We start from the raw sequence: 22681 nt of genomic DNA, 5'->3' as shown, positions 1-22681 counted from the left end.
TTCTCTGAAACACAAGAGGCTGTTTCCATACAAACTCCAAAACAGCGTTGATTTAGTTGCACCATTATTCCAAGAAGCATCTTCCCTAAGAACTCCCCCCCAACACGGTAGGTCCTTGTAAGCATGCTGTAAACAGGATGTATCTGAGCCCCCCATTCCCCATGCATTATTCTCAGGGCAATAAGAAAACATAGATAATTTATGCCTGGGAGGTTTTGCCTTGGATTTGCCCCTCTCTAGATGTACATTTTTTCCTCATCTGAATTCTCAAAACTTTGTATAGGGGCTTATTTTTGAGTTTTGAGAATTCGGATGGGGAAAATGTGCATCTGTGCATGTGATAAGTGCGACCCTATGAATCAACGTCCTCCAAAGTGCCCTCTCCTTAACAGCCTTGCTCAGATCTTGCAAATTGAGGGCCGTGGCTTCATTTATAGAGTCAATCCATCTCGTTGGGTCTTTCTCTTTTCCTGCTGCCTTCAACTTTTCCTAGCATGATTGTCTTTTCCAGTGACTTTTGTCTTCTCATAATATGTCCAAAGCATGACAGCCTCAGTTTAGTCATTTTAGCCTCTAGGGTCAGTTCAGGCTTGATTTGATCTAAAACCCACTGATTTGTTTTTTTGGCGGTCCAGGGTATCCGTAACAATCTTCCCCCAACACCACATTTCAAAGGAGTCTACTTTCATCCTATCAACTTTCTTCATTGGGCAGCTCTCACACCTATACATAGTAATAGGGAATACGATGGCACGAATTAACCTGACCTTGGTTGCCAGTGACACATCCTTACACTTCAGAATCTAGGGGTGCATTTGTGTGTGTGAAGTGCCTTCAAGTCGCAGCCGACTTATGGCAACCCCTTTTGGGCTTTTCATGGCAAGAGACTAACAGAGGTGGTTTTGCCAGTGCCTTCCTCTGCACAGCAACCCTGGTATTCCTTGGTGGTCTCCCATCCAAATACTAACCCGGGCTGACCCTGCTTAGCTTCTGAGATCTGAGGAGATCAGGCAAGGCTGAGCCATCCAGGTGAGGGCTAGGGGTGCATCTGTGTGCGTTAAGTGCCGTCAAGTCGCTTCCGACTCATGGCGACCCTATGAACGAAAGTCCTCCAAAATGCCCTCTCTTTCACAGCCTTGCTCAGATCTTGCAAACTGAAGGCTGTGGCTTCCTTCATTGAGTCCATCCATCTCTTGTCGGGTCTTCCTCTTTTCCTGCTGCCCTCAACTTTTCCTAGCATGACCGTCTTTTCCAGTGACTCTTGTCGCCTCATGACGCGACCGAAGTACGACAGCCTCCGTTGAGTCATTTTAGCTTCTAGGGTCAGTTCAGGCTTGACTTGATCTATAACCCACTGGTTTGCTTTTTGGGGGCAGGCCACGGGATCCGTCACACTCCAGCACCCCATTCCAAAGGAATCTATTTCCTTGCCTCAAGAGAGGGGCAAATCCAAGGCAAGACCTCCCAGGCATCAATGGCCTTAAAGGGCGAGCAGCAAGCGAAAGGAGTGGCCGACGGCGCGTTTCTGGGCAGGGCCAGAGCATTCTCCTCCCCTCGCCTCTGGGGAAGTGGGTTTCTCCCCTCGTAAGTGTTTTCTCCCTGGCCAGCCGGAGCCATATAAACTTTTCAAGCGTCCCCCCCCCCAAAAAAAAGGGCTGGTTGCCGGGGGAGGGTGGTTTCTCGCCGGGTTGACATAGTAACTGCTCGCCTCCTCCTCCTCCTCCTCTCCCAGCAGTGGGCGGCTGTTCGGCGCGGCGCGTCGAGCTGCCTGCATGGCCCGGCGGGAGGGACCCGGGCAGGGGAAGGGGCTGCCGGGGGGGCTGGGGGCCGGCTCCCGGCGCGCTCCGGCGGCCAGCCGGCCTCGCCATGGGGGCGCCGAGGCGTGAGGCGGAGCCGCCCCAAAGCGAACCCGTTTCCTCCAGGAAGGGGGTCCGCTGGGAGGCGAGGGGGTCGCGCCTCGCCCGCTCCGCGTCGGGAGCCACTCTTCTTGCAAGCCTGGAAGGCGCTGCTGGACCCGGGCCCTTTGCTACTGCTGCGGACAGACTAGCGCGTCAGGGTTGTTATTGTTTGGGCGGGGGAGAGAACCACGACCCCCCACCCTAAAGCAGCAGGAGCCCGAGCAAGGGGGCAGCGCCATGAGCCAAAGCCAGCCGCGGAGAAGCGGCTCGCCCGTCGGCGGGGCCAGGAGGAACGACAGCCGGGACTACCTGCTCATGGACTCGGAGCCGGGCGAGGAGAACTGCGCGGCGCCCTGCGCTTACTACCCCGCGTGAGTGAGGGGAGGGGGCCCCAAGGGGTGGGGAGGGGGCGAGAGGGAAGGGCCGGCGCGCGCCGCGCCCGAGGGAGGGGAGCGCGCGCCTCTGCGCCCAAGAACGGGGCTGGTGAGGGGCGAGAGCTTTCGACAGGCAGAAGTCCGAGCAGGGGAGTGAGACAGCAGGGTAGACTCCCCCTGACTGTGGAAGAGCCACTAGATTTTGCAATTTGTAGCAATCTCTTTTCCTTTCTGTAAGTGTATTGCAACGTCTCAGGACGGCCAGGGAATCGCTTGTCGCTGGGCAGGGTGTCTCTGTGTGCTAGTAACTGGGGCGAGGGTCATGGAGGGTTACAGTCAGCCATAACAAGAACTGGGTGAAACGGCTACTCCACTGCCGCCTCCGTGTCTGGAGTGCTCTCAGCTTTGCCCTGAACGGTGATGGGTTGTCAGAGCTTGAATTTGTTTTTTGCTTTTTAATTTATTTATCTATTTGGGAGGGCGCAAAAGGAAAAAAGAAGGGGAAAGGTAAAACGTTAAATGTATAAAAACAATGCAATATAGGAATTTTCGTTAAATAACAAACTCAGTTAAATACAGCTAAAATTTTAGTCAATTGTAATACTTTGTAATACATTCTCTAAGTATAAAATATCGTTCAGTTATTCTGCTTTGCCACTTTAGTAATCTATTAAGTAAAAACCCAAAACTTGCTTAGCAATTAATTAAGACCTATTAGATAAAACATAGCCTATTATGGATATTTAAATCAACAGCCTCCATTTGTTAGCTGTAATTGAATTTGGATAAGTCTCTCTCCCTCAGTACAATGGGGACTCAGAGATTGCTGCCCCTTAGGGCCTCTGGGTCGCAGCTGCCAGAATAAACTGTTTTCTTGAAATAACGGCTGGGGTCTCTCTTTCCCCCCCCCCCCAACCTCTGGTTGACTGCATCAGGAGCTTCAGCCCGCGGGAGCCGCACCTGTTGCGACGCTCCTCGTGCCGCGCGCCTGGCCGAAGCGGGGCGAGTTTGCGCGGGGGAGGGTGGCGGGGCTGCTCGGGAGGGGCTTGGAGGGGCCTGGGGGAGGCGAAGCAGTCGAGGCGGGGCGGGGGGAGGCGTTTCCGTCTTTAGAGAGGGTTGCTTGGGTGCAGGCTCCCAAAACGGGGGGGGGGGGGCGAGAAATGCAGCTCAAAGCGTTCACAATGCACCCTTCGGGTGGCGGCGAGCGCTCCAAGAGAGCTTTGGGGCGCAACCAGGCGAAAAGGGCCCCTACGATTTCGGAGGCGGGCAGGCTCCTGTCCAGATCGGTCGGGTTTTGGTGCACGTGGGGTTTGTGGTGAGGGAAAACGTTACAAATGCATCCTCAGGCGACCACGAGTGCTCAAAGAGAGCTTTTGTGTAAGTTGAAGGGCTGTTTCTGCCCTCTATAGAGCATAGATTCAAATACCGCAAAGCCATTAAAATATATCAATTACAAGATAGGATTAAAAGATACAATTCCTAAAACTATGGGATATCTAATTCTTAAATGAGTTAAACAAACCTCAGATTAAAAAGGGCCAGAGTCCAGTAGCACCTTAATGACTAACAAAAATATTTTCTGGTAGGGTATGAGCTTTCGTGAGCCGCAGCTCACTTCTTCAGATACAGCTAGAATGTGAATCCATCGGTCTTTAAGTAGAGGAACATTATGTAAATGTGAATAGAAGGCTCGATGGGATTAGGTGTGATATGCAAAAGAGTCTGTGATGTCCAGGGGAGAGATGGGTGTGGAGAAATCAGCATTGGTAATGGGCCATGAATGCAAGGTCTTTATTCAGCCCAGGTAAATGCATTGACTTTAGTTTGAATATCAACTGTAATTCAGCAGTTTCTCTTTCCAATCTGAATAAACCTCAGATTAATGTAACATTTTCCGTTAGGTTGTCGGACGGATCTTGTATATTGCAGCACAGAATTTAGCTACTTGTTTCATCATCTGGGCTGGCCCTTCCCATAGGAGATTCCTCAACCTCCCTTCCTCAGAGCTGCTATAGAGCATAATTTCTTCCCACTAATTGGTGGGTAGAGTGTGGGTATGTGGGGAATGAGGGCCTGGGCTGCTACAGTTCACCATGTTGCATTAGCCACAGTAGAGTTTGTTTGACTGTTATCCCATCCTTCCTCGAAGGAGCTCAGGAGGGCATGCATGGGTCCCCGTCCCAATTTATCCTCACGACACCCCTGAAATTTAGGAGCTGGCTTCTGTCCAGATCTGTAGGGTTGGGTGCGCATGGGGTTTGTGGTGAGGGAGTGGTACAGTGGGAGTAATTATTGTGGAGTGTACGTTTGTCAGCCTGCAACACTGGTGCTACTGGCATTTGTGGCACACCTGAACAGGGAACAGCAGGATTTGTAGACTTGACTATAGCACAAGAGTAGGGATTTATTCATGTCTGCTCCACCTCTGCTGCACTTCTGGCTGCATCACAGCTGGAGACAAAATCACACCAAAGGAAGTGGGAGGTTACGTTGTATGCTGTATAAAATGTGCTGGAGTTGCCATACTTCAGATATTACTTGTGGCACAATTGCCATAAATCTTGGCTACCACTAGAATAGAGTGACGTTCCTTCTTGCCCAGTTTTGGATGTGTGCAGTTTCAGGGGTTTCTTTCTATGTACCAACGTATGGGCATTAATGGGGAGAAAAGTAGAGAGGGAACCTCTGTAAAACCTATGAGGACTCCAGGAATTGAAGAGGTGGTATCTTTCGAGTGGAACCAGATGTGTGTGGGAGTGACAGAAATATGGGACTGAGCAGGTATGTTTAAGGGCAGAGGGAGGGTGATAGTGGTGGATGATAACAGTGGTGTTTGTAAGAGGAGAGGAGTGAGCAAGGTGCATTCTGTACACAGTATATAATGTAGATTTATCACTGACTTTAGCTGTGTTAGTCAATTGCTGCAAAAATGAGCAGGAGTTTTGGTGGCACCTTAAAGACGAACAAAATTTTATCCCAGCTTGTGGACTACAGACCACTTCTTCAGATGCGTTAAATTAAGTAGATCCTTGAATATAATTTCATTACTTTTAAAGGTACTGCAAGACTTCTGATCACTAACTGTAAGCATCCCAACTGATCCTTTGGAGGTTTAAAAGAATGCAAAGGCAAACGGTCTGATTCAGTATAAAATAGCTTAATGTGTTGTTACATGTTTACTACTACACCATTCTCACTCCAAAGTCGATAGCATAAAAAAAGAGTCTTTCCTAACACGTGCTATTCTGTAACTGGTACTTGCAGAGATTGAATCTGGGGCTTCCACAGGTAAAGTAGGTGGTCTGCTACTGACTAGTTGACTTTTTTCAAATGCACATGCCTTGTTCTTCCAATACATGTGTATGCAGAGTCCTAATTTTCACAAGTGATTGTGAATGCAGATTTCTCATCTTGGATATCTTCTGGAGGAAGATTGCAAATTGGATATGTGGCTGGGGGAGGTAGTGGCGAGAAGCGCAGCCCAATGGTAGTTTGCAAAGGAATTTGGCTTGTAGGAAAAGGTTGCTTCTACTATGTGGAGATCATTACTTAGGCAATGATGGCCTCGTTACACCTAATGGTGAATGTTACAAGATGGCAGCAGAGACCAAGGGTGTGTGAATCAGTACTGTGTAGACTCTTGACTACCAGCCAAGCAGTTTAGGCTACTGACATAGGCAGGCCTTCCTGGACAGTCAGCAGCCAATCCTGTCTCCACTGCTGCCTTGTTACCCAAGTATCTCTCTGCTACTGACCCATGACATATGCTGGTAAGAATGTGGAGGCCCTCCTCCAAGCCACTGATTGTACATAATAGTGCCGTTTTGTGAATTATGACTGCTATAAGTGGAAATTAGAAGAGCTAGTTAGTTGAGGTACCAACCGGTCTGGTGAAAAATGACATGTTGCCTAATACTGAATTGCCATTGGTCCATCAGGGTCATTATGGCCCGTGCATACCGGCAGCAGCTCTCCAGGGTCTCAGGCAGAGATCTTTCACCTCACCTGTCACGTGGCCCTTTTAACTGGAGATGCCAGGGATTGAACCTGGGATCTTCTGCATAAAAAACCAGAGGCTGTTCCCTGAGCCTCAGCCCTTGTCCCTTTAACAGAAGCTTAATGGAATGTTATTTACCAGGTTATTTCACTCCATGCCATGAAAACATTCAACTGCCCATTTTCACACAGCAAACCTCTATTAAAGGGACAGGATATTTTTCTCTAGTCCACTTGTCAACCCTAGAGATACTCCCTGTGCAGTTCTGATTTCATGTGCACTTTGACTTTTGGTCTACTTCTCATTGTGATAATAAAGTGAGAGTATCATTCATAACTGTAAGCTGCCCCGGGCAGGAGTCTGAAGAGGCAGCATAGAAATATTCTAAATAAAAAAATATTATTTCAGAATGCAAACGGGCTTATATGACTGATTGCTTCTCCCTCCAATTAGAAATCTAGGTGTAACTACAACTAGTTTAGCCTAGTCCTTTCCCTGACTTGGCAGTTTTCTTGAGGTGAGAATTGTATCAAATGAGCCCCCATCTGAATTGGTACAACCTGGATGCAGGTTAATCACTGTAGCTGGAATTTAGGCATAAGGAGAACAGCAAACATGTAAGGAGAATGTACCACTTGTTAAAAGTTGATATATTTTGTTAACAATCAGAAGCACCTAGCATTTCTTCTCCCTAAAACATCTGTGTAGCTGTTCAATATGACAAGTACATATCAAAATGGAAAGTGTAAAGACTCACAAATATAAAATTTCCACAGCCTAATAAAAATATAAAATAGGGAGCTTGAATGAACATTGGGAGCACATATTTCTGGGGAGTGAGATTGCTGTTATTATATTTGCAACCCTTTCTGACTATAGCTCTTACGGGGATTTTTTCCAAGTACCAGCAAATACATCTTTATATTGAATTTGACACAAAAGTAAAACATGTATAGAAGCTCTCTGTGTATATGCAGTTCAAAGTGAATGCAAACGTGGGTAGAAGACGTTTCAAGAACCATTTAATTCAGTGATCTGAGCAAAGTCTTCTAAAGGTGCCATCCTACAAATGGGTAAGATCTAGACCATTCATGTGCGTTCTCAGTGGTTTCCACCATGGCCTGCCTGGCTATCTTGCCTTAGATAGTTTGTTGTTCTCGTTGAGTCTCTGATTCTGTAATCCTAATGGAGTTTGCATTGTTCATTGGCTGTTCTGTGATGTCTGATTTCATAGTTTATATCCTGTAATCCACCTTGAGTGGATTACAGCAAGAAAGGTGGACTATAAAGTAATTTTTAAAGTTGCAGTTTACAGAACAGGGATATTTTCTGCCTAGAATCCAGTGTATGATAGACGGAGAAGTGTGAAAAGTTCGGGTGCGAAAGAAAAAGGAACACAAGAAAAGCCATGCTGGACCAGACCAAGGCCCATCAAGTCCAGCAGTCCGTTCACACAGCACCCAACCAGGTGTGAACCAGGAAATAAGATATGCTCTCTTCCAAGTGTCAGAAGTAGGAATTATTGCACAATATTCATCTGTCTAAGAATGGGTAGGAATAGGTAGGAAGACTTTTTAAAAATTGAGTTTAAATTTTAGGATTTGTGGGAGAAGAGCAAACCATGAGCATGGATCCACACCATTGTTTCCGTGGGTGCACGCCCTTGCATCTATGGTGCATGATTTCCCCACCTCTCCCCTCCTGCAGCATTCCAATATGCCCCCTCCCCCAATCTTCTTCCTGGAGCCTGAAAAGATTTGAGTGGGGCATACTGGCCTATTGCAAGCAGGGAAAGTCATGATCCTTGGGCGCGGGGACTTGTACCATTGGAAACTTTTGTGGATCCAGGCTGTGATATTGGAGGGGATAGGAACATGATATGGTGGAAAGAGAGAGATGTACGCTTTCTGTTACACAGTGCCTAAGTAGGTAGTAGAATCAGGAGGCACATTCAGTTGTGTCTGTGAGTGTTGGAGGAGTCGGTGTTTAATAGCTGAACTTCACTTGTATATAGTAGCAGCGGTTCTTTCGTTTTGGCCGTTCTCCAAAGTATTCAGGCTGCTGGTGCCTAGCTCTTACCACAGCTATTCCTTGTTAGCTTCCTTCCCTTAATACTAGAACACAGGGTCATCTGCTAAAGCTGGAGGGTGAGAGATTCAAAACAGATAAAAGGAAGTATTTTTTTCACACAACACATAGTTAAATTGTGGAATTCCCTGCCCCAGGATGTGGTGATGGCTGCCAGCTTGGAGGGCTTTAAGAGGGGAGTAGACATATTCATGGAGGAAAGGGGTATTCATGGCTATTAGTTAGAATGGATACTAGTCATGCTGCATACCTATTCTCTCTAGTATCAGAGGAGCATGCCTATTATTTTGGGTGCGATGTAACACAGGTAGGATGGTCCTGCCGCAGTCATCTTGTTTGTGGCTTCCTAGAGGCACCTGGTTGGCCACTGTGTGAACAGACTGCTGGACTTGATGGGCCTTGGTCTGATACAGCAGGGCCTTTCCTATGTTCTTATGTACAGCTTCCTCAGCTCTCAGGCTCCTTCCATATCCTGAGGGAATTCTCTGAGGCAGGTTATCTGGACTTCAGCGCTGTCCCTAATTTCTGAAGTCCTTCAGAGTACTGTGTCTGGCTGACTAAGATAGTTCTACTTATAGTTTGAGGGGGATTAAAAACGCTAACTAATGATAGGCTCTTATCAAAGTTTGCTAAAGGGGCCAATAGGATTGCTATGTTCTCCCTGCTATCTGATTTGTTCTTCTTTTACCAGGCAAAGGGGCCAATTCAACAGCTCTGTTTTCTGTCCTTTTTCTGTTAATTGGTTAGTTTTACAAACCCTCCATTTGCATGATTGCTGAGCTTTCTAATACACCTAAAGACCTTAAATTCATTCTAATCCATATACTATTCTGTTTACAATCATATATATACAAATATACACATGGTTCAAAAAAAGTATTCAGTCTTCTTTAGTAGCTATCCATTGAATTTGCAGTAGAGATTGGGCTTGTCTTAAATTCGGGTTTCCCAGATCCGAATCATACTTTCTAGCCACTGGATCACGTTGATTTATGACCGTATGAATTCCATTGTAAATTCATTGGCTGTTAACAGCAGAAGAATGCTCTGTTTGTTTATAGAAAGCCTTTGCAGTAGAAGTTAGAATGAGAAACAACTGATATTACTTAGAGTGGACATAAAATTAGTAATTTATGTTGCTTTTTAAAAGTGTTGACAAGGCTAAATTAGATATGACCAGAAGATCAGTGATTTAGACCTCCTGCAGTTTTTTTTTAAAAGGAATGACAGTGGAATGCTAAGCAGAGTTAAACTCTTCTAAGACAGTTGAAGTCAGTGGGCTTAGAAGGGTGTAACTCTGCTTAGGACTGCACCATAAGCAGAGTTTTGGGGAGAGCAATTCAGATCCAGGCTGTAATGCCAAATTGGCCCCCTATTCTTCTCTTATCTTCTCTCCCTTCCCTCCCTCCTTCTCTCTCTGTCTCCTTCCTTCCTTCCCCAAGATAACAATTGTGAGAGACATCTAGTTTAGCCATCAGTGTCGCCGTTATGTGTCTTTTGGCACTTGTGATGCTCTTCTTTGCAGCACCGTTTTCCTTCTCCTTCTTTGCCCTCCCAAACCTTGCCCTCATTTTCCCAGAATGCAATTTAATCCTATTGGTTATGGACACCATACGGTTTGTGTGAGAGCCAGTGTGGTTCAGTAGTTAGAACAGGGGTGTCAACCATAAGGCCTGCGGGCCAGATCCGGCCCCTTGAGAGCTCTTATCCGGCCTGCGAGCCAGCCAAGGAAGCCACCCCCCAGTTCCAGTCTGGGCTGGCAAGGCATGACCCGGCCCAACCAGGTGACAATTTATATCATATCCAGCCCTCGTAACAAATGAGTTTGACATCCCTGAGTTAGAGTGTTGGACTAGCATCTGCGTGATCTCAGCTTGAATCTCCAATCTGCCATGGAAGATTTCTGGGTGACCTTGGGCCAGTCACACACTCTCAGCCTAATCTACCTCTCGGTCGTTGTGAGGATGAAATGAAGGATAGGAGAACAAGCCACTTTGGATCCCCGTTGGGCAGAAGCGTGGGGTGTGAATGGAGTAAATAAATTGTTCGATGGCATGGTGCTGCAGCTCTCGATGTGACATCATGGATATTCACAAACAAAACCATGCGAGTTCAGCCACAGACAATCAGATTAAATGGCAATGTGGCGGCCTCACTCTGAGGAGAGGGAGCGCAAACAAGGAGGGGAAATAGTGCTGAAAGGAAGCAGTAGCTAGGGAAACGAGGACATCAAACAGTAATGAAACGGCATAAATGTACAGTGAGTAGTTTTTCCGTAATCAGTTCAGCTGCAATATTGCAAAGCAAATATTGAAATTAGAAAACGTTTGTTATAGCCCTGATATAACTGTTATTATTCACACTCTGGGCCTTAGCTCCTCTCACAGAGCACCTCTTGGCATGACATTTCTGTATAACAGTGTAGTGCTAAGCAGAGTTATAGTCTTGTCTGTTGAAGTCAGTGGGCATATAAGGGTGTAACTCTGTTTAGGATTGCACCGAAAGACCTGCTAGGGAGATCCTGATTAAGTCCCCTCTAGGACAGAGCTAATTCTTTCTGAAACAGGAACATTATTTCTAGGAATGTCCACCAACACCCATGTCTATTTGGTTATTTTAAAAAATTATAGAGGATCTTCCAGTTTAGGCATACATTTTGGCGTGTTTCATTGATTGGTTTATTTTGCTATTGCTGCTCGATGCTTTGTTGATTATTTTGCTATCAGTGCTTTTAATTTTGCTATTCATAATGGCATTTCCAGTTGATCCGAATATTCAGACAAGTCAGCATTTAAATATTTTTCATATAAATGTTACCATTTAGCATTTATTCAACAAAAGCAGACATTAGGAACTTTCAAAAAGATCTTGCCCTAGGCTGCAATCCTAAGAACACTTTCCTAGGAGTAAGCCCCACTGAATAAAATGGGGCTTACTTCTGAGTAGAACTGCTTAGGCTTGCTCCCATAGTTTATTATTAGAGGTACCTGAGGCAACCTAATAGTAAAGACGAGTCTGAATTTCAATTTTAGTGGTTAGATTTGAAAACTAATTAATTCATTTAAAACTTTTTAATGCTGCCTTACCTGCTGATCATGGTCCCCAAGGCAGTGACCATAAAAACACTTGAACAATTAAAATCAACATTTAAAATTATAACATTAGTCAATAAAAACTCATCAACAAACAACACCAGAACCAGGAGGAGGACCAATAACTGTTATTGGAAGTATGCCAAACAAAACAAAGAAGTATTCACTTGTTGGCGAAAGGCATCGATCGAAGGAGACAGACAAATCTCCCTGGGGAAGGAATTCCAGAGTTTTGGTGTCATAACGGAGAAAGGCTTTTCTCAGGCTGCCACCCATCTAGTCTCAGTAGGATTGCCAATCTCCAGATACTAGCTGAAGATCTGCTATTACAACTGATCTCTAGCTGATAGCAGATCACCTCGAGAAAATGGCTGCTTTGGCAACTGGACTTGATGGCATTGAAGTCCCTCCCTACAAATCCCGCCCTGCTCAGGCTCCACCCCAAAAATCTTCTGCCGATTGCAAAGAGGGACCTGGCAACCCTAAATCTCAGATGGAGCGGGCAACTGAAGCAGGGCTTCCAAAGATAACCGGAGTGAACAGGTAGGTTCATATGGGAGAAGGTGATCTCAGGTCATACAGGGGTTTAAAGATCAGTGCTAGGAATTGAAAGAATAATCAAGGGCAGTGATAAAATGAGGTGGGCAAAAAATTAACGACAACAATTACATCAGTCATATTGTCTTTTACGTGTGGAATAAAAAAAAGAAACGAAAAGAACGAGCTATATCATCTCAATCTTCCTTACTTAGAAGGTGCGGGTTAAGATAGCAAGTGAAATTCTAAAAGGCAGAAAGAAAAGACGGGAAATGAAATGTCACAAAGAAAAAAAATACTCTTGGGGGGGAGTGGACCAGAGATTGGTAACCTTAAACACAACTAAGACAAAAAGTTACAGAAGGACAAGCTGTCTTAGCAAAGTGGCCAAATGTTAGCTGTTTTAAAGTCATAAAAAGAAAGACATAGTAGGAAGGAAAGTGGAAAGGTAGAACGTTCTAGTTGGGCAGATGCTCAGAGCACAGCTTTTGGTAGTCCTGTCAGAGGGCAACATAAATAGCCCATTCCTGACCTTTCAGCGGTGGGGGGCAGCATGGCTAAGGCACCGCTGTGGCACCTCCAAAGCTGTTTCCTGGCCGCCAAAAGGCTTTAAAACGCCTTTCGGCGGCTTTTAAAATTTTAAATGGGGCATTTAGCCCCATTGAGAACAGCTAGGCTGCGCCTGCAAAAAAAGCAGGCGCAGCAACGCCATTCTCCCTGCCAGCATGCTGGACCGAAAGGGGACAGGAAGCTGCCTACTGGAACACACACATACACACCAGGACGCTGGCATGCGGCTTTGCGCTGGTGGGACACTGGCCTAGATATTCAATCCAGAGAGTCTGGAAGAAGGGCCTGCACCTTACTCTCTGCCCTGCCAGGGCAACGAGGGTTATATTGGCAACTACAAACATCTCTATGGTCTAAAACGCATGGTCAGTTAGCCCAGTTCCAGCCCCGTTCCAGCCCAGTTCCCTCCCAGTTTCACCCAGGATCAAATCTTTGCAAATCTTATTTACTCTTCTTTCAGCCCTGTATCGAAGCGAAATGAACCCGCCTTTTCCCATTCGTCTTCTGGGAGAAACAGAAACAGAAATAGGGGAAACACAGATGATTGGCATCACTCACAGCCAATCACGAGGCAGTTTGTGAAGAGGCAGGGATTCAAATGCTTCCTGCCTTCTGCTACGTGGGAGCTTTTTCTGAGAAAAAGAAAGTCTTTTTTAAAACGAGGCTTGGATCCCCCCCCTTCTTTCAGGTAGCTCCGTTTTTTGTTTTTTTAGTTCTTAAAATGCTTTTAAAATTACAAGCGGGGGCGGGGAAGCCTCCATTAGTCAATTCGAAAGGACCAATCACCAGGAGCTGGGGTGGGGGCTTACTCAGCAGGAACCCGTATTTTCTGTTTACATGGATCCATTTGCACATACTTTAGTCCCTGCTCATTCCAGGTAATGTGGGTTCATTTGATCCTGGGTGGAACGGGGATGGAACTCTGCTGGAACTGTGCTAAGTGACCATGCGTTTTAGACCTATGTTTTCTTCTTGCAGAATGCAAGCTGCATACGCAAGCTATATTCACTAGTGTTTCCTTGGATTTGTGAATTCACAAATTGACAGAGCATTCCTGACCTTCAAGGGTGAAAGGGATGGGAAGGGGCTGCGCCGGCATTCGGGGGCCCCACACCAGTGCCTGGGCTACTTACGCCGGCGTTAGTGGCCCCAGCGCTGGTATGGTTGCCACCCCCGCAGCACCACTCCAGAATGTCCCACCGGCGTAAAGGCCTTCACCGTCGTTCCAGGGGGTGTTTTGGGGGGATGAGCTGCCGCTAGGCAGCCTCCTGTCCCCTTTCAGCCCCGGACGCCAATGCCAAGATTGGTGTTGCTGCGCCTTCTTTTTTGTAGGTGTAGCCTCACTATTCTCTATGGGGCTTTTTGCCCCATTTTACATGAAAAAAGCCAGTTGAATCCTTTTTCCGTGCTTTTGCTGTGTGGGGAACCTCTTATGAGGCGCCGCAGTGGCCCCTCCTCCCCGCCGTCCCTGCATGCCGAAAGCTCAGGAATGGGCTGTAATGGAACTGGAATTTATATATGCAAGACAAGACTTTCCCCCACCAAACAGCATAACTAATCAATTAATCCAGCTGTCTATGTTCTCCAAGTAGACAGCTTAATACAAGTCCTGACTGTGAAGGTACAAGTTATTAAGCTTTGCCTGTGATCCTTCCAGAGAGATGTGCAAGTTGTTTCCAATTAATCACAGGAAGATCGTATTTTTCATGCTGTCATAAAATAATACAATGGATCTTCTCCCTGCTCCAGATACCATACACCTTATACCCAGATCTACCATTTGCCCAGTAACAACCAGGCTATCAATTTCTCCCCACCATCTTATAGGTTCAGAGAAGGCTATATGTTAAGGATTTCATTTTAAAGGCTACCTTAGTACACTGTTGTCCATTTCTTTGGGGTTGGGGGGGTGGGGGTGCTCTTACGTATACCTCTACTCTTTTGCAGTGCCATCCTACAAAGAACAGTGGATTGAGATGCTACTACTAAAAATCCACTACTCTCTTTTCAACTACCCAATCTGTTCTGAGTCATCACTCTGTGACTTGTTGCTTTGACGTGTCACTGGTGTGATATTTTAAATTTAATGAAGTAGGCATGCAAGTAGAATACATTATTGGTTGAAAAGAAATGCATAGCTGTGTTCTAATGTAGCCTTTAAAACGAAATCCTTAACAGATAGCCTTCTCTGAACCTATAAGATAGTGGGGAAATTTGATAGCCTGATTGTTACTGGGCAATTGATAGATCTTGGTATAGGTTGCACGGTAGCTGGAGCAGGTGGAAGATGTGTTATAATATATTATGACAGCATAAAAATATGATCTGTGAAAATATGATCTTCCTGATATTAATTGGGAACAACTTGCACATGTCTCTGGAAGGATCACAGGCAAAGCTTCATAACGAATACATTTAAAGTCAGGACTTATATTAAGCTGTCTGTCTGTTTGGAGAACATAAAGAGTGGGATTGATTGATTTTGCTCTTTGCTGGAAAAAGTCTTTTTTTACATACACAACCCAATGGAACTGGAGTTTATTTATCAGCAAAACACATCCAAATGAACACAATATATATCTTATATCTATGTGCACAAAATGTAAGGGAACACCAGGAAATATAGCATGCATTCTGCAAGAAAAAAACAAGATGTTTGTGGCTGCTGATACAACCTTCCCTCCTACAATCCAAATATTTCCTAAGTATGTGAAGAGCAGGAGTGTGCGCATACATTTTATTTGGATTTGTTTAATTGGGGGGGGGGTTGTTCATCATTTTATTCATGTTTTTAACTTACATGTATTGCACCAACCCCTGACCTGGATATCCCAGGCTAGACCGATCTTGTCTGATCTTGGAAGCTCAGCAAGGATGGTCCTTAGTATTTGGATGGGAGACCATCAAGGAATACCAGGGTTGCTACGCAGAGGCAGGCAATGGCAAACCACCACTGAATGTCTCTTACCTTAAAAGCCCTACCGGGGTGACCATAAATTGATTGTGACTTGAAGGGGGAAAGATGCACCATGTTTGGAATCTTTAACTTATTTTTTCATTCATTTCTATTAGTTTTAGTGGGAAACACTATTTTTAGCTCTCTCTCTCTCTTTAAAATCTGTCATAAAATTCTTAGGGATTGTGCTCCTCAACCACCAGGTTATCCATCCTTTATCTCAGTCATATAAGAGAAACTGGTCTGTTATATATATAAAAAAATTAAGGCTACAACCCTAAGATTACTTTCCTGGAAGTAAGGCCCATTGAATACATGAAGCTGCCTTATACTGAATCAGACCCTTGGTCCATCAAAGTCAGTGTTGTCTCCTCAGACCAGCAGCGGCTCTCCGGGGTCTCAGATAGAGGTCTTTCACATCACCTACTTGCCTAGTTCCTTTACTGGAGATGCCGGGGATTGAACCTGGGACCTTCTGCATGCCAAGCAGATGCTCTACCACTGAGCCCGGCCCCTCCCAATGGACAGTTGGTGCTGCCTTATACTGAATCAGACCCCGGTCCATCAAAGTCAGTGTTGTCTACTCAGACCAGCAGCGGCTCTCCAGGGTCTCAGGCAGAGATCTTTCACATCACCTACTTGCCTAGTCCCTTTAACTGGAGATGCCAGGGATTGAACCTGGGACCTTCTGCATGCATGCCTGTCTGTCAATTCCATTTTTGCTGTCTCAGTTTCTCTCCCCTCTCCTTTTTCTTCCCTGCTATGGGGATATAAGAGAGCTTCAAGTGAAGGGTCAGAATGCAAAGGGTTTAACTACCTTGCAGCATTGCCTTGTGGAGTAGGCTGCAGAGAACAGACCCATGTCTGAACTCATTGAATGCTTCTGAAGGGGTAGGGGAGAGCAGAACCTCTGGGACCACAGGACTGTATAGGTGCTGAGCTATTGAGCGGCTCTTGTGGAAACTGGTGCGAATGTGAAGTGGTTCTGTCATTTACTGGTTCCAGTAGAGACACTTTGTGATTAGGCAGTGCTACAGCTGTAGCAGCTCTCCTGCTACTTCCTACCTCTAATTGACATTAATAAAGAACAGGGTGTTTAATTCAGGTTTTGATTGATTTCTACCTGAGTGCATCCCCCTAGTGAAGAGGTCTCCAACCTTTTTGAGCCTGTGGGCACCTTTGGGATTTTGAAAGGGGGTGCTGAGGGCCACCTCAAAATGGCTGCCACAGGAGGCGGAGCAAAACCCAAAATGGCTGCCACGCTTTGCAAAAGAATTGCAGAAGGGGAATAAAAAGAAACGAAGGAAGGTGGATAAGAAGAAATGAAGGAAGGTGGGGGGGATGCTTTCTGAAAAGCTTGGCGGGCTCCAGGGAAAGTATTGGCAGGCGTCAAGGTGGCCATGAGTGTCGCATTGGGGAACTCTGTCCAGAATGAATGAATATTGTGCTATTGATTCGCAACTGACTCGTGGTGACCTCATCTGTGGGTGTTCAAGGCAGAGATGAATAGAGGTAGTTTGCCATTGCCTTCCTCAGCATAGCAACTTCAGTTTTCCTTGGTGGTCTCCCATCAAGATGCTAAGCATGGCTGATCCCGCTTGGCTTCCCACCTCTGTTGGGCTATGGTGAGCTATTCAGGCTGCTAACCCTGCCCTAGAGGAACAGAATTCCCTTTCATTTGAAGCCTGTGATGTTTTCAAGTTAAAATTCTTGGCTGCCACCATTATTTCATAGCCGCACCACTTCTACTAGCAACTCCATCCCCAGATCTGCAGGGTGCAGTATGGCTGGAAGACATACAGCCAGTGTCATTTGTGAAAGGAGAGGATTATAGTAATTGAGTGTTGGAGTAGTCATGTGGTTTATATAAAGATGCTTTCTTTATCTCTTGTTAAAATAACATTAATTCCCTTTTGTCTAAGAGTCTGCTGTATTAGATCTCCTTCACATTTTAATGGTGGCTGCCCCAGTGTGAAAAGTTATCTATCTTTGCAGATTGCTGCTCTTTTTGTTATTAAGGCCAAACAGACGTAAGCCCTTGATTATAGGTCAGTGAATGTCACATAATATTAATATGAAACAAGAGGGTTTAGAACTTCTAGTCCCTACAAATGAAACATCCTTGAGAAGGAGAAGAGCTAAGATAGTAAGTAGAAATAGAAGCAGGCCAGATGTCTCAATGGTATTAAGCATATACTATAGTATATACTTTATTTTTGGGCTGACAAAAAGACAAATAAGTGGGTTGTAGATCTAATCAAGCTTGAAGTTCCCCTAGAAGCTAAAATGACTGACACGAGGTTGTCACATCATGAGAAGACAACAAGACTCACTGGAACAGTCGATGTTAGGAAATTTCAAGGAGGAATGTTGTAATTTGCAGAAACAATGCTTCCTAAAATCAAAGTGCTTGCAATACTCATGTTCTCTTGAGTCGAGCACCCCTTATGCTCACAGTGATGATTTGTCCAAACTGCATCTCTATAATTAGCTGCCTTCAGTATATAGAGACTCTAGAAAAAACACAAGACCTATGCTGACAAGAACTGAGTAGATAAGAACAACAGCACGTGGCTCAATCACAATAAATACAACTAGAAAAATGTATGGTACAAAAACATTTGTTCATGTTCATATAATAACCAAAAAAATAGTAAACATCAAACCAAATACACCAAAGCAATATTTCAAAAGGAATTCAAGTTCATTCCCAGTTTATAGGAGAATCCAATGTAAAGTTCATAAACCAAAAAGAGTCAAACCCGACTTCCATGAAGAAAAACTCCTATGAAACCCAACTTTCCCACGATGGCCGTGCTTCAGACCGACCGTCTCTCCGGGGAGAATGCAAGGAAGGCTCCAATAATAAATCAAAAGACGACACTTCTAGATAAGTGGTCGTTTCGCCTGATTGGCTTCTTCAGTTGTACTTAATATCCATAAATTCTTCAGTTATACTTAATGTCCATAAATCATATTTTTTCACGGGGCATGTAGCCTCTAAGGACACATTAAAAGATGCATTTGTTATGAAATTACATTATTAGTGAAAGCTTAATAAATGTACACATTTACATATAACAATCCTTCAAAAAAATATTTTCTTACCCCATAATATTGTTGACCTGATATGGTTCAAGACCCAAGGTTCCTTATTCCTACTGAGAGGTTATGCAACTGATACTAGCTAAAGGGAAATGTATTAGGAGATATAGATAGGAGTCAGCTGTGGCTAATGAACGTATCTTCCTTACTTAAAGGAAACTTACCAAATCAAATTCATGATTAAGTCCTGCAGGATACATTGTTTTAAAAAGAAAGATCAGTTTCTTTTCTTGCCTGTGCAAAATTGTTGTAACATCTTGTTGGTAATATGAACGAGGTTTGAACTTCCAGAGGGCAAAGAATAACATGTCATTTTCTGAATGTCCTTTGTCCAGATAGTGTTGCGTGAGGGGAGCGTCTAAGACCTTAGAGCGCAAGCGCGCTTTATGCTCACCAATCCTAAGTTTTAACTGTCTAGTACAGGAACCTATGTAAAGAAGAGAGCATGGACATAAAATTGCGTACACGGTGTTCCGTGATGAGCAGTTGCTGAAATGCTTCAGCTGGTATTTGAAATTGAATGCGGAGGAGCTAACCTCCTTTATCGGCAGACTCAGTGGGCACACCGAACACCTGCCACATTTATGATGTCCGATGATGGTCGGTCCGGGCTTGGGAACTAGATGATCAGTTTTAACTAAAACATTCTTAAAGGACTGAGTTTTCCTTAAACCAAATAAGGGAGGTGACTGGCATCCAGGTACGTTCTGTAGGATGTGCCAGTGTCGGTTTATTATTTTTTTAATATCATATGTTAAGTGATTGTGTTCCAAAGAGCCAAAGATCCTAGGGGCAGTATCCCTTCTTCTGCCTTCACTGAAGAGAAGAGAGCTTCGGTTCATTCGTTCAGTCTTGTTTCGAGCTTTTTCCATGTCCACTTCCGCGTATCCCCTGGCCAGTAGCTTCTTAGTCAAGGCTGAAGCTGCTTGATTATAATCGTGATTATACGTAGAATTGCGTTTCAGTCTCAATAGCTGACTATATGGTAAGTTCAATTTCAGATGAAGTGGGTGAAATGAATGAAAATGCAATCCCGCTCCCAGATCCGTGGGTTTACAGAAAGGTTTTACTGCCAAAGTGTTCTGCTGGGTCCTAAAGACCGTCACGTCAAGGAAAGGAATGGATTGCTCATTACAGGAGCCTGTAAATTGGAGATGTTCATCCAGAAAGTTGATCCAGGTATGAAACAAAGTAAAAGCATCTGCTAAATTCAAAATGAAAAATAAATCATCAATAAATCTGAAATATGATCTTACATGAGTCTTAAAGGGATCACTGTTATACAAAAGTTGCTCCTCAAAATAAATCATGTACACATTTGCAATTGAGGGGGCGCATGCTGCACCCATTGCGACCCCTTGGGTTTGAATGAAAAACTGATCCCTGTACCTAAAGAAATTGTTATCAAATAAAATATCAATCAGACTTAATAGAAAATGTGTAGGCGGAGATGGATTATCCCGAAGGTTTAGTCTCTCTTCAAGGATTCTTCTGGCCCCCTCCAATGGAATATTGGTGTAAAGTGCAGAGACATCCAATGTTGCCAACACTGCTTCCTGGGAGATTTCTAAATTTTCAACCTTGGTGATAAACTCTTTAGTATCTTTTATATAAGAAGGAGTCCCCTTGACCCATGGCTGCAGGAACGATTCAATATACTTAGAGATAGGTTCCAAAAGACTACCTATTGCGGATATGATAGGTCTGCCTGGTGGGTTGTTCAGAGTCTTGTGGATTTTAGGCAGGGAATAGAAGATAGGCACTCGTGGGTAGTTCAAAATATTTTTTTAAAGGATTGTTATATGTAAATGTGTACATTTATTAAGCTTTCACTAATAATGTAATTTCATAACAAATGCATCTTTTAATGTGTCCTTAGAGGCTACATGCCCCGTGAAAAAATATGATTTATGGACATTAAGTATAACTGAAGAATTTATGGATATTAAGTACAACTGAAGAAGCCAATCAGGCGAAACGACCACTTATCTAGAAGTGTCGTCTTTTGATTTATTATTGGAGCCTTCCTTGCATTCTCCCCGGAGAGACGGTCGGTCTGAAGCACGGCCATCGTGGGAAAGTTGGGTTTCATAGGAGTTTTTCTTCATGGAAGTCGGGTTTGACTCTTTTTGGTTTATGAACTTTACATTGGATTCTCCTATAAACTGGGAATGAACTTGAATTCCTTTTGAAATATTGCTTTGGTGTATTTGGTTTGATGTTTACTATTTTTTTGGTTATTATATGAACATGAACAAATGTTTTTGTACCATACATTTTTCTAGTTGTATTTATTGTGATTGAGCCACGTGCTGTTGTTCTTATCTACTCGCTTTCAGTATATAAGCTGGCTGGGTAACTGCTGTGTGGGTTTCTGTGGGTCCCCAAACCCTCATGAGTAGGTCCCCGAACCCACATCATTTAACATTTGCATCTGAACAGTTGATAGCTATCATCAAGTTGTCACATGCTCAGAACTTACTGTATCGAACCACAGCTTCCATGTGGTGGTATGAGAGAGCCCATGTGGTGGTATGAGAGAGCCCATTACAATGCTTGATGAACACCCATGGTTGTGGGAATCAAACAGGCAACATGGAAAATGCTGGAATGCTAGAGAGAGAGAAACCATTTATCTCCCTCTTTCCAGAAACAAGCACCACTTTTGTTTGTAAATATTCTTCTTTTCTGGTGGGTTAGAACCGACAGCCAGCTATCAAACGGCAATTTTAGTAGATTACAAATCACTAATTTCAAAAGCAGAAGGGTGCCGTCACTGCTGAGGAAGGCAAAATTAGTCAAGCTGTTGTGGTCACAACAGTTAGCCTTACAGAAAATAAATATTCTTGTGGCAAGCAGAAGAGGAACAGAATGCTCAGTCTAGATCTTACTCAGTTGCTGCTAGCCGGCTGGCAGTATCTTCCCGGTTGTCTCCCCTCCTGTTTTGGTTAGTTTTGAACTTTATAAGAAAATAATGAGCCAGAAAATCATAAAATATGTGTGTGTAAAGTGCTGTCAAGTCACAGCTGACTTATGATGACCCCAGCAAGGAGTTTTCAACGCAATTTGCAGTGAGGTCCTGTGCATAGGATTTCAATGTTGGTCTATGTCACATTTGTTGCAAATGGTGCTTCATCCACTCTCCATGCTATATTGGTGTGGAGAGTTGTGCGAAGCATTTTGGTGCCTTGCAAAGGCATGAATGGAGGAAGGGTAGCTATGTTGCTCATTTAGCCTTCTAAAACACTGGGGTGTGTAGAATTGGGCAGATTCTGCCTCAAACTCTCTCTCTCAAACCTTATTACTGAAGGAGAACTACTCTGCTGGAGCTGTATACTATAGGTGTGCCTACTCAGTGAAACAAAGAAAGAAACAGTAGGCATTTGGTTACTTGATATAACAAAAAATGTTAACAAGATGGCATTGGTTCAAAGGATGCTGGGAGTGTCCCTTGTGATGCTACAACACTATCCATTATGGTCACCGTGATCTTTAAGCACCCACAGTGAGAAATGGTAGCCATGCCCAGATTAGTTTTTTGAAACTAGCAGTCTGAAATCAACAGTGTAATCCTAAACAGAGGTGTATCCTTCTATGCCCATTGAAGTCAGTGGTGTAACTCAGCTTTAGGATTGCATGGTTAATTGCCGGAGTTACACTGAGTTGTTTTGGGAAAGTCATAAATTGTCAGTATCCCAGACCTTACCAGGAAAGTGTTTTGTATTGTAAACAAACAAACAAAAAAGGTTTTAGGGGGCAGTTGCTAGACAAGCAAGAGGCAATGTTAGTTTCCTCCACCCCTTTCTCTCCAACTGTCTCTGTGTGTTTAACATGTTCACGTTAGGGGAACAGACCACTTTGTAGTGGTGTCTGCTTCTGCTCTGTTCCTAGACCTACAAAAAAAAAATCAGGAGTCTCCCCATCTGGATCTTTTCCATGTTCTTCCCGGTAACTTAATTTTAAGAGGTGGCAGTCCTACTAACCTAAGCATAAAAGGAGAAAACGTTTGCATAAAAGGAGAAAACGTTCTAGAGCATCTACGAGGTAGCAGATGTTGCCTGTGG

General features: G+C 44.3%; 1 protein-coding gene across 1 annotated transcript in view; it reads left to right on the top strand.

The window, feature by feature from the left end:
- The first annotated feature begins 2135 nt into the window (after positions 1–2135).
- Positions 2136–22681, top strand: part of TRPC6 (transient receptor potential cation channel subfamily C member 6) — an 85524-nt gene continuing 64978 nt past the window's right edge. The window contains exon 1 of the mRNA XM_056858863.1: positions 2136–2269. Coding sequence (XP_056714841.1) covers positions 2136–2269 — 134 coding nt within the window. The remainder of the gene's footprint in view (positions 2270–22681) is intronic.

Source organism: Euleptes europaea, chromosome 12, assembly GCF_029931775.1.
Source record: "Euleptes europaea isolate rEulEur1 chromosome 12, rEulEur1.hap1, whole genome shotgun sequence".
Taxonomy (NCBI): Eukaryota; Metazoa; Chordata; class Lepidosauria; order Squamata; family Sphaerodactylidae; genus Euleptes; species Euleptes europaea.
This window is presented reverse-complemented; position numbering and strand designations above follow the sequence as displayed.